At 35.8% G+C, this 11,640-nt stretch overlaps 2 protein-coding genes across 2 annotated transcripts; both read right to left on the bottom strand.

Annotated features, from left to right (window-relative positions):
* Window positions 1-1,797: 1,797 nt before the first annotated feature.
* On the bottom strand, window positions 1,798-4,950 carry LOC118343764. Its single transcript, XM_035683458.1, has 4 exons — window positions 4,680-4,950; window positions 3,180-3,273; window positions 2,303-2,370; window positions 1,798-1,956 (listed from the first exon to the last, which is right to left on the bottom strand). The coding sequence occupies exons 1-4, from the start codon at window positions 4,881-4,883 to the stop codon at window positions 1,798-1,800; spliced, it is 525 nt and encodes a 174-aa protein (XP_035539351.1). The 5' UTR covers window positions 4,884-4,950.
* A 4,858-nt stretch (window positions 4,951-9,808) lies between these two features.
* Window positions 9,809-11,206, bottom strand: LOC109008306. Its single transcript, XM_035683316.1, has one exon. It carries the CDS (start codon window positions 10,966-10,968, stop codon window positions 10,441-10,443), a length of 528 nt encoding a protein of 175 aa, XP_035539209.1. The 5' UTR covers window positions 10,969-11,206; the 3' UTR covers window positions 9,809-10,440.
* Window positions 11,207-11,640: the final 434 nt, after the last annotated feature.

Genomic DNA, 11,640 nt, shown 5'->3' with positions numbered 1-11,640 from the left:
GAACCGGTCAATCTAGCTTTGGCTAGGCTGTTCATCAGTTTGGGCCAATGGCGACAGCTACTGGAGACAGTCGACGTAGATGGTTTGGGAGCTAAAAAATATTAAATTTTAATATTTAACCCTATAGGGATGATCACGGGGATGGCGGGACTCAAGGAGTAGCTTGTGGGATTGTCGGTTTTTGGTTCTAGGCCACCAATGGAATGTAGGACTGCGGAGGGAGAGTTGACAGCGAGAGAACTGAGAGATGATAGAGAGGATTCAAATTTTTGTCGAAGAGAGAAGTCAAGGAGGAGGATGATTAGAGCTTTTGCCCTAACCAAAATGACTCTGTTTGGTTTATTAAGTCAAATGGTGTTGTCTAACTTACTCTTCAATTGAAACAAACGTCATTTGACTTACTTAAGAGTTAAACGACGTCGTTTTATGTAAATATATATAAAAAAAAATATAAATATACATAATCGGTCGGTCACTGGTTTGAACCCAATGCAAACCGAGGAACCCAAATGATTATTCTTGGTTCACCTGGTTGGACCACTGGCCTAACTGGTTTTCACCGTTTTCAGCATTCAGTGGTCATTGATTTTGTCTATTTCTATTCACCGGCTGAGGAATGATACTGCAGCTTACTGCCCCAAAATGGAGCTTGACTATTTTTAGACCCCGAGGAGAAGCTTCTCTCTCACATAATATGCAACCTGAATTTTTTTAAGTCAAACATTTATGCTACTTTTGGTGTTTTTACCCGGGGTCCCCCGATCCAATTCTGAGAGCAGTCAGAAGTCCAGAATGAGGCACTAGATTTTAAATTTAATTAGTTTCCAAACATGATATTACGAAAACAAGCATCACCACACAAACTAATTGCTTGCAAGTTGCGGCATTCTAATTTGGGGAACATAATAGTGATTATGCTATTGCTTTATATATAGAGAAGTGATGGTGATCACACCCGCAACAGCTCTAAATTATTGACAAAAAACTGAAACAAAACAAGCTTTGAAGGAAAAAATTCCACGCATTCTCATTGCACTCTGTACGGATATATATAGTCTCGGCTATGCGTCCATTTTGTATGAGGAAACAGAATAAAATGACTATCCCTTACAAGCAAATGTGCTGCAATGATGGAACTAATATCGCGCGTTGATTTGTCTGCAAAGAATCTTCTGATCATTTAGCTTGAATCATCGATGACTGAGTAGTATCCATAGCCATAACATAGGTGATTTACTGTGTTCCTTGACTGCCACCTGCATGCTGATGTGTGAATCTTTAACCATTAGCTTGTTTAGATAGAGAAAACCTGGCAGTCGTTAGCCCTTCTTGGAAAATGTTAGATACTTGTTGGCCTGTTGATCCAAGCCCATCAGATCGATATTTCTTGTATGCTATCTGAAACGGAATAAAACAGACATAGCTTCTCAAGGAGATGACAATCCAAGAATGCCTATCTTGTACAATAAACTCGAGCAAACCTATGAACAAACACTTCCCCTATCTGAAGCTAATCGCACAGTTGTTAGAAGCATGGAACAGATAAATGCTTGATAGTTTTATCAATGCTTAAACTCTTAAACCTCTACGAACACTTGGACAATTGGGAACGAGCATCATCCCATCCCATCCCATCCCATCCCATCCATCAACCTTTCCATATTCAACGAACCATAGAAGCTTATGCTTGCTGAGAAATGAGAAGGTATGCACCATATATATTCAGCCGGCTAAATTCATAAATCCGAACCTTTCTTACTCCCATATCCTCGACTCCGACGATTCTGAGTATTACGGTCATATATAGTAATCACTTGATCGTAATGGTTTGCTGATAGCTTCAATGGCATCAGCAAAACGAGCATCACCAATGTCTGATTCCCATCCATCGACAGGTTTGATGATACGTAGGGATAGAATAGTCACTAATTGATTATAAGACTCTGAATGGTTGTACTGTTATTGCGAGACTATATCAATCAAAATTATGGATTATGAAATTGATGCATCATATAAACAAAACCAGTTGGGCCAACTCACGTGTTACATTGGTTGAATCGAAATGACACTTATTTATGGGATTAATCAGGTTAATGTCAAATTGATTTAGATCTAATTAAGCTCAATCTTAATCTTATTATTTCATATCATATTTATGCCAAATTTGCAAATTGAGTACAAAATTGCAAGTTCTACTTGAGAAACCAAACATCACGTAGCATTGTGGCCATGGAGAAAATCATTGCATTTCCTCAGCTAGTTTCTTGAATTATCTTTCAGGTTGTTAATTGTATAGCCTAACCTCATGACCAGGAATGAACACAAAGTAGGAAGGGTTGTGCATCTTCACTTGTCTATGATCATGGAAATCTAAATAGTGAAATGGTCAAGTTGATTGCTTAACAATTACATTGCACAGCTGAATCCACAAAGAAGTATAGGTAAGCTAGTTATCAGAAGATGCAACATTTCCAAAAAAATTTTGATATGAACCTGTTGAAATGGAATCTCTTGAACCCAATCAATTTGAAAACTCATTTAAGAAAGTCAAAATCAAGCCAATAGAAAATTTAGATCCGTTGAGAAACTTGTTTCAAGAACCTGCCTCAAGAACCTATATTATAAGGAAGAACGTCACAAATGTTGTGATTTGTCTTTGATAAGTTTAAAAATTCATTCAAGAACAAGATGAGATAAACTCAACTCACAATGAATAAATTTATCAAATTTCATAAATTGATTAAAATGAGATTACAAAGAGTATTTAAACCAGAACTTAATTAAAACCCTAGCCGTAATAAATCACTTTCTTCCAAAAATATCACTGAATGAATAGTGTCGTGGCTACAGTAACTCGGTTATAGTCACTTCTTGAAATCCTAATTCAACAAAATAAAACATATGTGGGCCAAAGATTCTCAAGCCCAATTATTCTAAACTAATAAAATAAGTCCCTTTAATGAAATAAATAAGTCCAAGACCTCCAATCCCATAAACATAATAATAGGCCCTAATTTATGTTGCACTGTTCCATAACTTGTATCACGTGGATGATCACTGGATCTCCTTCTCTCAAGCCCATGTTGAATATTCAGCTCTTGCTAGACTTGTCACAAGTGAATTACACTAATTCTTGCATTACCTCCTTGATCTTCTTAGCTCTTGACCTTGTAATTGACCCATCTGGAACTTGCAAAGAAACTTTAAGACTAGGTCTATCTTGGTGCCCATAATTCCCCCTCTCTTCAAAAGGATTCGACCTCGAATCTCCACCTACATCAACGAGAAAAATGTTAGTAACATTGAAACTAGCAGAAACATGATAATTACTTCGAATTCCACCTGCATCAAGTTCGTTAGTATTAAAACTCGCTTTAGTATAAAAACTCATTTTTCTCTTTATTTTTCTCTCACTTTCTTCACTCTCACTTTTCTTTCTGCTTTCGTTTTCTTTTTCACTCTCTTTTTCCTTTTCAGTTTTTTTTTTCTTTCTCACTCTTTTTTTCTTCATCTTTTTTTGAACTCTCGATCTTATAATTGTTTTTCAGCTCGTTCTTTTTTTTTTAGGTCTCAGCCTCAGCCTCATCTCTCTCTCTCTCTCTCTCTCTCTCTCTGTCTCTCTCTCTCTTCCTCTCCTTTTCGGCCTCACTATTTTTTTTGTCTCAATCTCACATTCACTCTTACTTTTTATCTCAATCTCACTTTCACTCTTACTTTTTAGCTCAATCTCTTTTTCACTTTTTCTTTTTTGATCACTCTCACTCTCATTTTTTCTTTTTTGATCATTCTCATTTTCACTCTTTTTTTTTTTAGCAACCTCACTTTTTAGTTTCAGTTGGTCTTCATGGATCTGTCTTGGAGTTAAAAGAGTGAACTTGATTATTTTGCTCTCCTTTACAAAGCTGTACATGTTCTTGAATCCATCATGGGTCACCCTCCTATCATACTGTCATGGCCTCCCCAATAAAATATGGTCAGCATGCATAAACACAACATCACAAAGCACCTCATCCTGATAATTCCCAATTGAAAAAATAACTAACACTTGTCTATTCACCTTAACGTCCCCACAATTATTCAACCACTGCAACTTGTATGGTCTAGAGTGTTCCAATGTATGTAAATTCAATTTCTCGACTACAGTAGTTGTTTCCTCATTTTCCAAACTTTGATTAAGAGGTCTAACTCTATAACTCAATTGTCAATCTAGTCTAAGCATTAACAATCAGAAAATGAAGATTTAAAACCAGGTTTCCAGTCCAAGGTATCTATAGAATGCAAATAAATTTACTATGAATACCAACCATGAAAAACCTTGAAAATATTACCAAGTTTCTGCTGTGCCTTTCGTCAACAGTAGAACAAGAACAAGAGTTTCTGGTTTTGACTTATCTCAACAAAATCGACTTGCAAAACTATAAAATGGATTTTTATCATATCAGAATCACTCTAATCAGTAGTTTAGACCAAGAGAATCTATATATTGTAGCTCAAGCTGAAAACTTAGCCTAACATCATTCTCTTAGGAAAATAGAATTTAAAACAAGTAAACCCCAACTCATAAAAGGGGTGCTCTGTGCAAAAACAAAACTGCCGAAAAGAAAAAAAATTCCAGAACAACTATAACTCTGAAAAAAATCTCCTCCACAAAAGTTTGAAAAAAGATATGCAAAAAATACCAAAGAGCCTCTACACGGAAAAAATGGCTTCCTTTTATACTGTGCGTGACCTCGTTCTAGCCCCTGTAGTGCGCGTCTTGCGCTGCTTGTGAGGCCACGATCCTGGTTCCCGCACTCCCGCGTGCTGCTTTGCCTGTGAGGCCACGATCCAGCCCCTACCAGCGTGAGCTGCTCGGCACCAGCATTGAAGCCAAATCGTGCCATAGCTGTTTGCGTGCATGAGTTTCCAAAAGCTGCTCTACTTCACACTACTGGATATATGTCCCTTAGTGAATCCCATGCTTTGGTTCTTAATTCCAAAATTACCCCTACAACAATTAGTTAAGTGTTTAGCATATAAGGGTAAAATGGGTAGATTAACTTTGGTGTGTCTTAACAAAGTGAGTATGCCAGTTGCATTACAAGCTTTTTAAGTGTAAAATATCATGATTTAACAATTGACCCCAGTTTATAATTTATTGCATAATTAAGTGTTTAATTCATTTTTGGCTAACACAACTTAGTCACTTTATCAACTTAATTATGCAGTTTTTTGACACTATTAGTAGTGCTAGCCACATTGGTACAACTTCCTCCATTAATGATCATACTACATACTTTGCTGTCGACGTAGCATCCAGAATGGAAAATGTTCGCATTCTGTTGCTCTGTATCATCCATCTTAATGTGTGTATTGAGAGCACGTATGACAACAAGAGACTCACCTGTCACGGTGTATTCCATTCCATCATCATCACTAGCATCAACTAACTAGGGCATCTCATCACTATCATCCTCAGTCTCAATCATCACCTCCTCATTGTTCCGCATAATCATCACCCGCTTGTTTGGACAATGAGAAGCGATGTGCCCTGAACCCAAACATATAAAACATTTAATATCTCTATTCTTTGAAGGTTGGATTTCTACCTTCGGTTTGTTCTTGTTAGTTCCCTCATCTTTTCCCTTAGATGGTTCGGTCTTTCTCTTTGCTATAGCTTGATCATTCTTATTCCACTTTGGTTTCCAAGGAGTGCTAGAAACCAAAGTGTACCTTGTTGTCCCCTGCTGTCCCCTTTCTTTTTAACTGCATCTCTACCTTCATAGCCATGTGCACCATGTCCTCTATATCTACATAATGCTGCAATTCAAATACATTGGCTATTTTCCTATTCAAACCACTCAGAAATCTAGCCATGGTGGCCTCCTGGTCCTCCTCTACATTAGCCTGAATCATCACCACATCCATCTTCTTATAGTAATCCTCCACACTCATAGACCTTTGTGTAAGATTTTGTAATTTCTGGTAAATGTCTCTATAGTAATGGCTAGGTACAAATCTCTACCTCATGAGAGTTTTCAACTCTCCCCTTGTCTCTACAGGCCTCTCATAATTCCTCCTCCTATTGGTCACTAATTGATCCCACCAAATAATAGCATAATCAGTGAACTCAATTACCGCAAATTTCACTTTCTTCTCTTCTAAATAATTATGACAATCAAATATCAACTCTATCTTTTTCTTCCACTCTAACTAAGCTTCAAGGTCAGTTCTACCTTAGAAAGATGATATTTTCATTTTGATGCTCCCAAGATTCCTATCTACTCCAACCCGATCCCTTGAGTTCCCCTTAAGTCATCTTTCACACCTAACTCCTTTATGTCTGCCCCTTCCACCCATCCCAACTTCCGATGTTACATCTTCTTTATCATCACCATATTCTTCATTCTCATGCTCATTTTCAACACTAGACTCACATCGCCTCATATCTCTCATGCCATGTAGATTTTTAATTACCGCTTATTGATGATTCATCATATCTTTTACTTCACCCAACACCAAGTTTAACTGGTCAAACTGTTGTTGCATAACTTGCAACACAAATGATGAGTTATTTGACATCCCCTTTGGTAATGAGTCACTCCTATGGGACATCGTAATGTACTACACAAAAAGAATGTTAGTGAAAAACCTCTCACACTCCTTTACGCGTTTACACTCGAATAATGACACTTCATTCGTGTTTCACTCTTAATTGATTTTTTTTCGATAATAGTCTCACACTCTCTTGCCTTTTACCTTAATAGTTTTCCCGCTCAAGTTCTTTAAGAACTAGTTGATCTAAATTAAGACAATACAACCTTGTATTATTCCAACCAGCAATAGGTTCAAGAAACAAAAAACAAGAAACAAGGAAGGAATAAAATGACACGAGACTCAAAGAATTTATATGAGGGAAATAATAATTAGAAAACAAGATACTAACTAGAAAGATGTATTCAGCTCATTTGATGATAAAACTCACTCAACAAATATATTTCTTTCTCTTTGTTATAACTATGTAACAACTTTTGAATATGCTACTTTTTTTTTCTTCGATTTTTTTTTTCTCTAATTCAATCACAAATAACAATATTCAATTGTGATAATCAAGCAATTGAATTCAAACACACAAGAATTGACAATGAAGTATAAGAGAATCAATGGAACGACACTCTAAGCAATTGACAAATTTAGAGATGCAAGAAACCAAAGGTGATGCAAATTTCAATCAAACCAAAAACCTTAAGAATTCCGCCATCCTACTTTTTGTTTCTCTTTCTCGTTTTTTTTTTTTCGCAATCCTAGAACAATGAAGCCCTAGAATTAAATTTAAATATGCAATAATTAAAAGATAGAATCAGATTTGATTAGAAACCTTGATCTGAATACCAAATGATATGAACTCGTGAGAATGAAATCCCTTGAACACACAATCAATTTGAAAACCCACCCAAGAAAGCCAAAATCAAGCCAATGAAAAATTTAGACCCGTTGAGGAACTCGTTTCAAGAACCTAGATTACATGAAAATTTAGACTCGTTGAAGAACCTGTCTCAAGAACCTAAATTATAAGAAAGAACGTCACAAAGGTTATGATTTGTCTTTGATAAGTTCAAAAGTTCATTCAAGAACAAGAGAAGAGAAACTCAACTCACAAATGAATAAATTCATCAAATTTCATAAATTGATTAAAATGAGGCTACAAAAAATATTTAAACCAGAACCTAATTAAAACCTAGTCAAAATAAAGTATTTTCTTCAAAAAATACCCATGAATGAATAGTGTCACGACTACAGTAACTCGGCTACAGTAACTTCTTGAAACCCTAGTTCATCAAAATAAAACATATGTGGGCCAAACATCCCCAAGCTCAATTATTCTAGACTAATTCTTATAATTAATAAAATAAACTCCTTTAATGAAATAAACAAGTCCAACACCTTCAATCACATAAACATAATTATAGGCCCTAATTTATGTTACACTCTTCCATAGCTTGTATCACGTGGATGATCACTGGATCTCCTTCTCTCAAGCCATCTTGAATATTCAGCTATTGCTAGACTCGTCTTAAGTGGATTGCATCAATTCTTGCATTGCTTTATTGCACTTCTTAGCTCTCAATTTTGTGATTGCCCAATCTAAAACTTGGGAATGATCGATTTGATCCACCTTAATGTCCATCAAATTTGGTGGACAAGGATAGATTTTTTTTTGCTAGGTAATTTTTTAGGGACGTCAGCCCTAGTAGTGGGGGGTTTTGAAACCCATGGACCCAATGGCCTCTAAAGACCATGGGTGGTGCCATAAGGCCAGCAGGCCGTTGGCTGGTGGACAAGATTAGATACAAGAAACGAAGTGATGCTTACAGAACAGACTGCAGAAAATCTTAATTTCTCGTAAGGATCTTCCATAAATTTGATCAATGGAAATCTTCTCATGCTCTGAACTACATTATTGAAGAAAGAGAAGTGCTACAACCACAAAGAAATTTCACAAAATTGAACTCATTAACTGTCGTGTCTTCATATAATACGTTAGATCTATTTTATAGTAAAAGTAACTTTGTAATCTGGTATACCACATCAAGCCATGTCAGTTCGTGAGTTTTTGTAAAATTGCTTTATGGCTAAAGCATTTCTCTTGAAGAAATTTCAATAAATCTTAACTTTGCATAACAGAAATCATGTTTACTAATATTCAATAAGTTCCAGATTCAGTTCTTGTCACTTGCAATTTAATAATCAAGAAAGAATAAGAAAACAAAAAGGGAGAAAAGTGTACATCCTATAGAAACTTGGAGGATTTCTTTTTCTCACCTGGCATAGTTATGTCAATACCACAAACTGGGGATAGTACTCTCAAAACTGAGAAAAACAAATAAATTTTTATGGTTTCCAATATCAAACTGATGACTGACTAGTTGATCAAGAAATATTAATAAGTCGCACAGCCGAGAACAATTGAGGTGAAAAGAGATATGACCGATCAGAAGAACAGAAAATTTCTTGACACTAGGATGAAACTCTAAAACTTACAGCTTACAACAAGATTAGAAAACATTCACAACATGAGCTGCCTAAGACATTCTGCATTGTTATTAATTAGAATTTCCCTGATAACCTGTGGATTGGCATGCATTGCCAACACTAAACAGGGAATCCTAGAAATTTTCCATCCACCTCACAAGGAGAGGTCACATTATCTGATACAAAACGCTACAGAATATTTCTTAAGAGAACACGTCCCTCCAATTAGGTGAAAAATGACACGAGAAATCTGGGAACTACAGACAATGAATACCACAAAGTTACTTCTGCTGGCTGGCAATATCTTATCCCAAAAGCCTATGTTAATAAGAGTGACATCCCTGAACAAGAATAAATATAGAGAAGCCTATGAACTTCAAAGAAGTGACCAAGATTAGTTCCCTGGATAAAGATATATTGGCAGAGTACACTTTCGGGTCAATGAAACTCTTCCTTAAAGGTTTATTTATTTATTTTTTTGATAAGTTCCTAACAGGTTTATTATCCCTCAGAAGTAATAAAGAAACCAATGATCTCCATAAAACAAACTAAATGATCCCCCAGTGATGTCATGACCAAACTAAAGTGCGAGTGGCATTTCTTTCTATTGAACATCATCAAATCCAACAAGTAAAGACCCCAACTAAGTAATGGCAATTGAACAAGAAGTTGAATTCATGCTCCTGTTATTGTATAAAATCTCCTCATAAAAAGACATTGACCATGGATTACGAGTAGATATAGAAAATTTCAGTCATAAAGTAAACAGAAAATGGGAAGATAAATGCACAGAAGATTAAGAAATATATGCTGTATGAAAATAAATTAATTAAACAAATAGGCTATATAACTTGAAACAATGAAAGTTTCCAACAACCTCTTCCACTCCCGTAATGGATCAATCTACTCTTCCTCTAGAAAACATAGAGATTGTACAAAATATCAGCTACCTGCACCTATACTTTGTATGGAAGGTGACAACTGACTGCCACGTATAACAGAAGATTGAACTTCTTCATTGAACAATGGGAGGTAATGCGGGATGCCAAATGACGTGTAGCACAACGAAAGAAGGATCTGAATTGATATATCACAATAACATTGGATGGACTCAAGCTCCGTTCTCACAACTTTCAGCAGTAGGCATCCTCAGCTTGTAGTCTATACCATTGAAGCTAACAAGGAACATGACTGAAACATCTTGGAAATACCTCCTCATTAACACAGAGCATTAGACTTCCAGTAGTTCACAAAATTCTTTCATAATCTATACATAGTTAATGCCTGGAATTGCATAATGAGCTCAGTTACCGTAGCCTTCAACTGTATGTTTTTTAACCTCTCCAAAGCTACTGATAATAATCCGAACAATTACTACCACACAACAGGAACATAACGATGTTAAGGAAATGATTACACACGAGTCTTTCATTCTGTTCCACCCGCAGTGAGATCAAAATCTAAGTGGGGATTGCATTCTTTAGAATAGAAATCATTCTTTTCTATAAAAGCTTTCAGCATGTCATAGGTGAAATTTGGGCTATTTGGGTCGCTTGCGCAAGACCCAGTCGGTGATTCCAAAGTCTGGGGTTGCGTGGAACAGAAGTAACAACCTTTACGACCACCAACACAACCAAACCTCTTACCTGAATTCTCGGCATTTGCCGCCGCAGAACAAGAAGAGGAGGAAGTCCTCCTATTCATTTTTCTGAGGAGTTGTTTCTTGGCTTTTGTGAATGGCCGTAGAACCACCTGCTTTGCCTTTGTGAAATATATTGTACATCCACCAGAACCATCACCATCACCATCACCACGACCACCATCACCACGACCACCACCATGTCTCTCACCTCTCTGCTTCTTTCCACTATCGTCGTCGTCGTCTTCGGCATCCCTGGAATGGACCCCATCGGCAGTGCCAATCGCGTTGAAGATCTCCTTATCAGGCACAGACATCAATTTCTATTTGTCCAGATTCGTATTCTTACAGAAAATTCCGACGCTCACAATATTTTGAAATTTATATAATTTAAAAAGTTCGATCAAGAAGATGGGATAAAAGGAGGGTAAGAAGAAGATCCACTTGAAAAGATTGGAAATTGCTTTTCTGAGGTATGGAAATTTCAATTGATTATGCAAAACTTTCTTAAAGAAGAGTTCACGAGATCAAAGAAAAGGAGAAATAATTGTTCGATTTCTTCGCCTGGCCTGGTTTGGCCGCAACATTGTTATCTATTATAATTATAATAATTTTTTTAAATTTTTACATAAAATATAATAAATAATTTAATTTTTTTTAATTTTAAAATATAAAATTATATTAAAAAATTTTATTTTAACAAAATTTTATTTAACTTTTATCTTTTATATTATTTTATTTCATCTTATCTATATAACCAAATGAGACCTAAGTCATCCAAGGCCACCCAAGAAAATTCTCATCCGAAGTAATTAATATATCCATTTTGAAGAACTTCGAAATTATAAAGAAGAAAAATAAACTTCTCTTTTAATATCATTTTTAGTATGTTAGAGTGATAATATGTGATACAAATTGTGAATTAAATATGAAAACAATACAAAATTAACAAATTTAGATTTGATATAAATGAGTTTGGATCAAAACGG

This window comes from Juglans regia, chromosome 12 (assembly GCF_001411555.2).
Source record: "Juglans regia cultivar Chandler chromosome 12, Walnut 2.0, whole genome shotgun sequence".
Lineage (NCBI taxonomy): Eukaryota > Viridiplantae > Streptophyta > Magnoliopsida > Fagales > Juglandaceae > Juglans > Juglans regia.
This window is presented reverse-complemented; position numbering and strand designations above follow the sequence as displayed.

Bases quoted from the DNA above. Each gene is read 5' to 3' on its own strand.
- LOC109008306 (XM_035683316.1), bottom strand. From the start codon at position 10,968: ATGTCTGTGCCTGATAAGGAGATCTTCAACGCGATTGGCACTGCCGAT.
- LOC118343764 (XM_035683458.1), bottom strand. From the start codon at position 4,883: ATGGCACGATTTGGCTTCAATGCTGGTGCCGAGCAGCTCACGCTGGTA. The intron at 3,274-4,679 runs GTATTTTTTGCA...TCGTTGATGTAG, and splicing joins TTCCGTGTAGAGGCTCTTTG to GTGGAGATTCGAGGTCGAAT. The intron at 2,371-3,179 runs GTCAATTACAAG...TTCACTATTTAG, and splicing joins TCTTTGCAAGTTCCAGATGG to ATTTCCATGATCATAGACAA.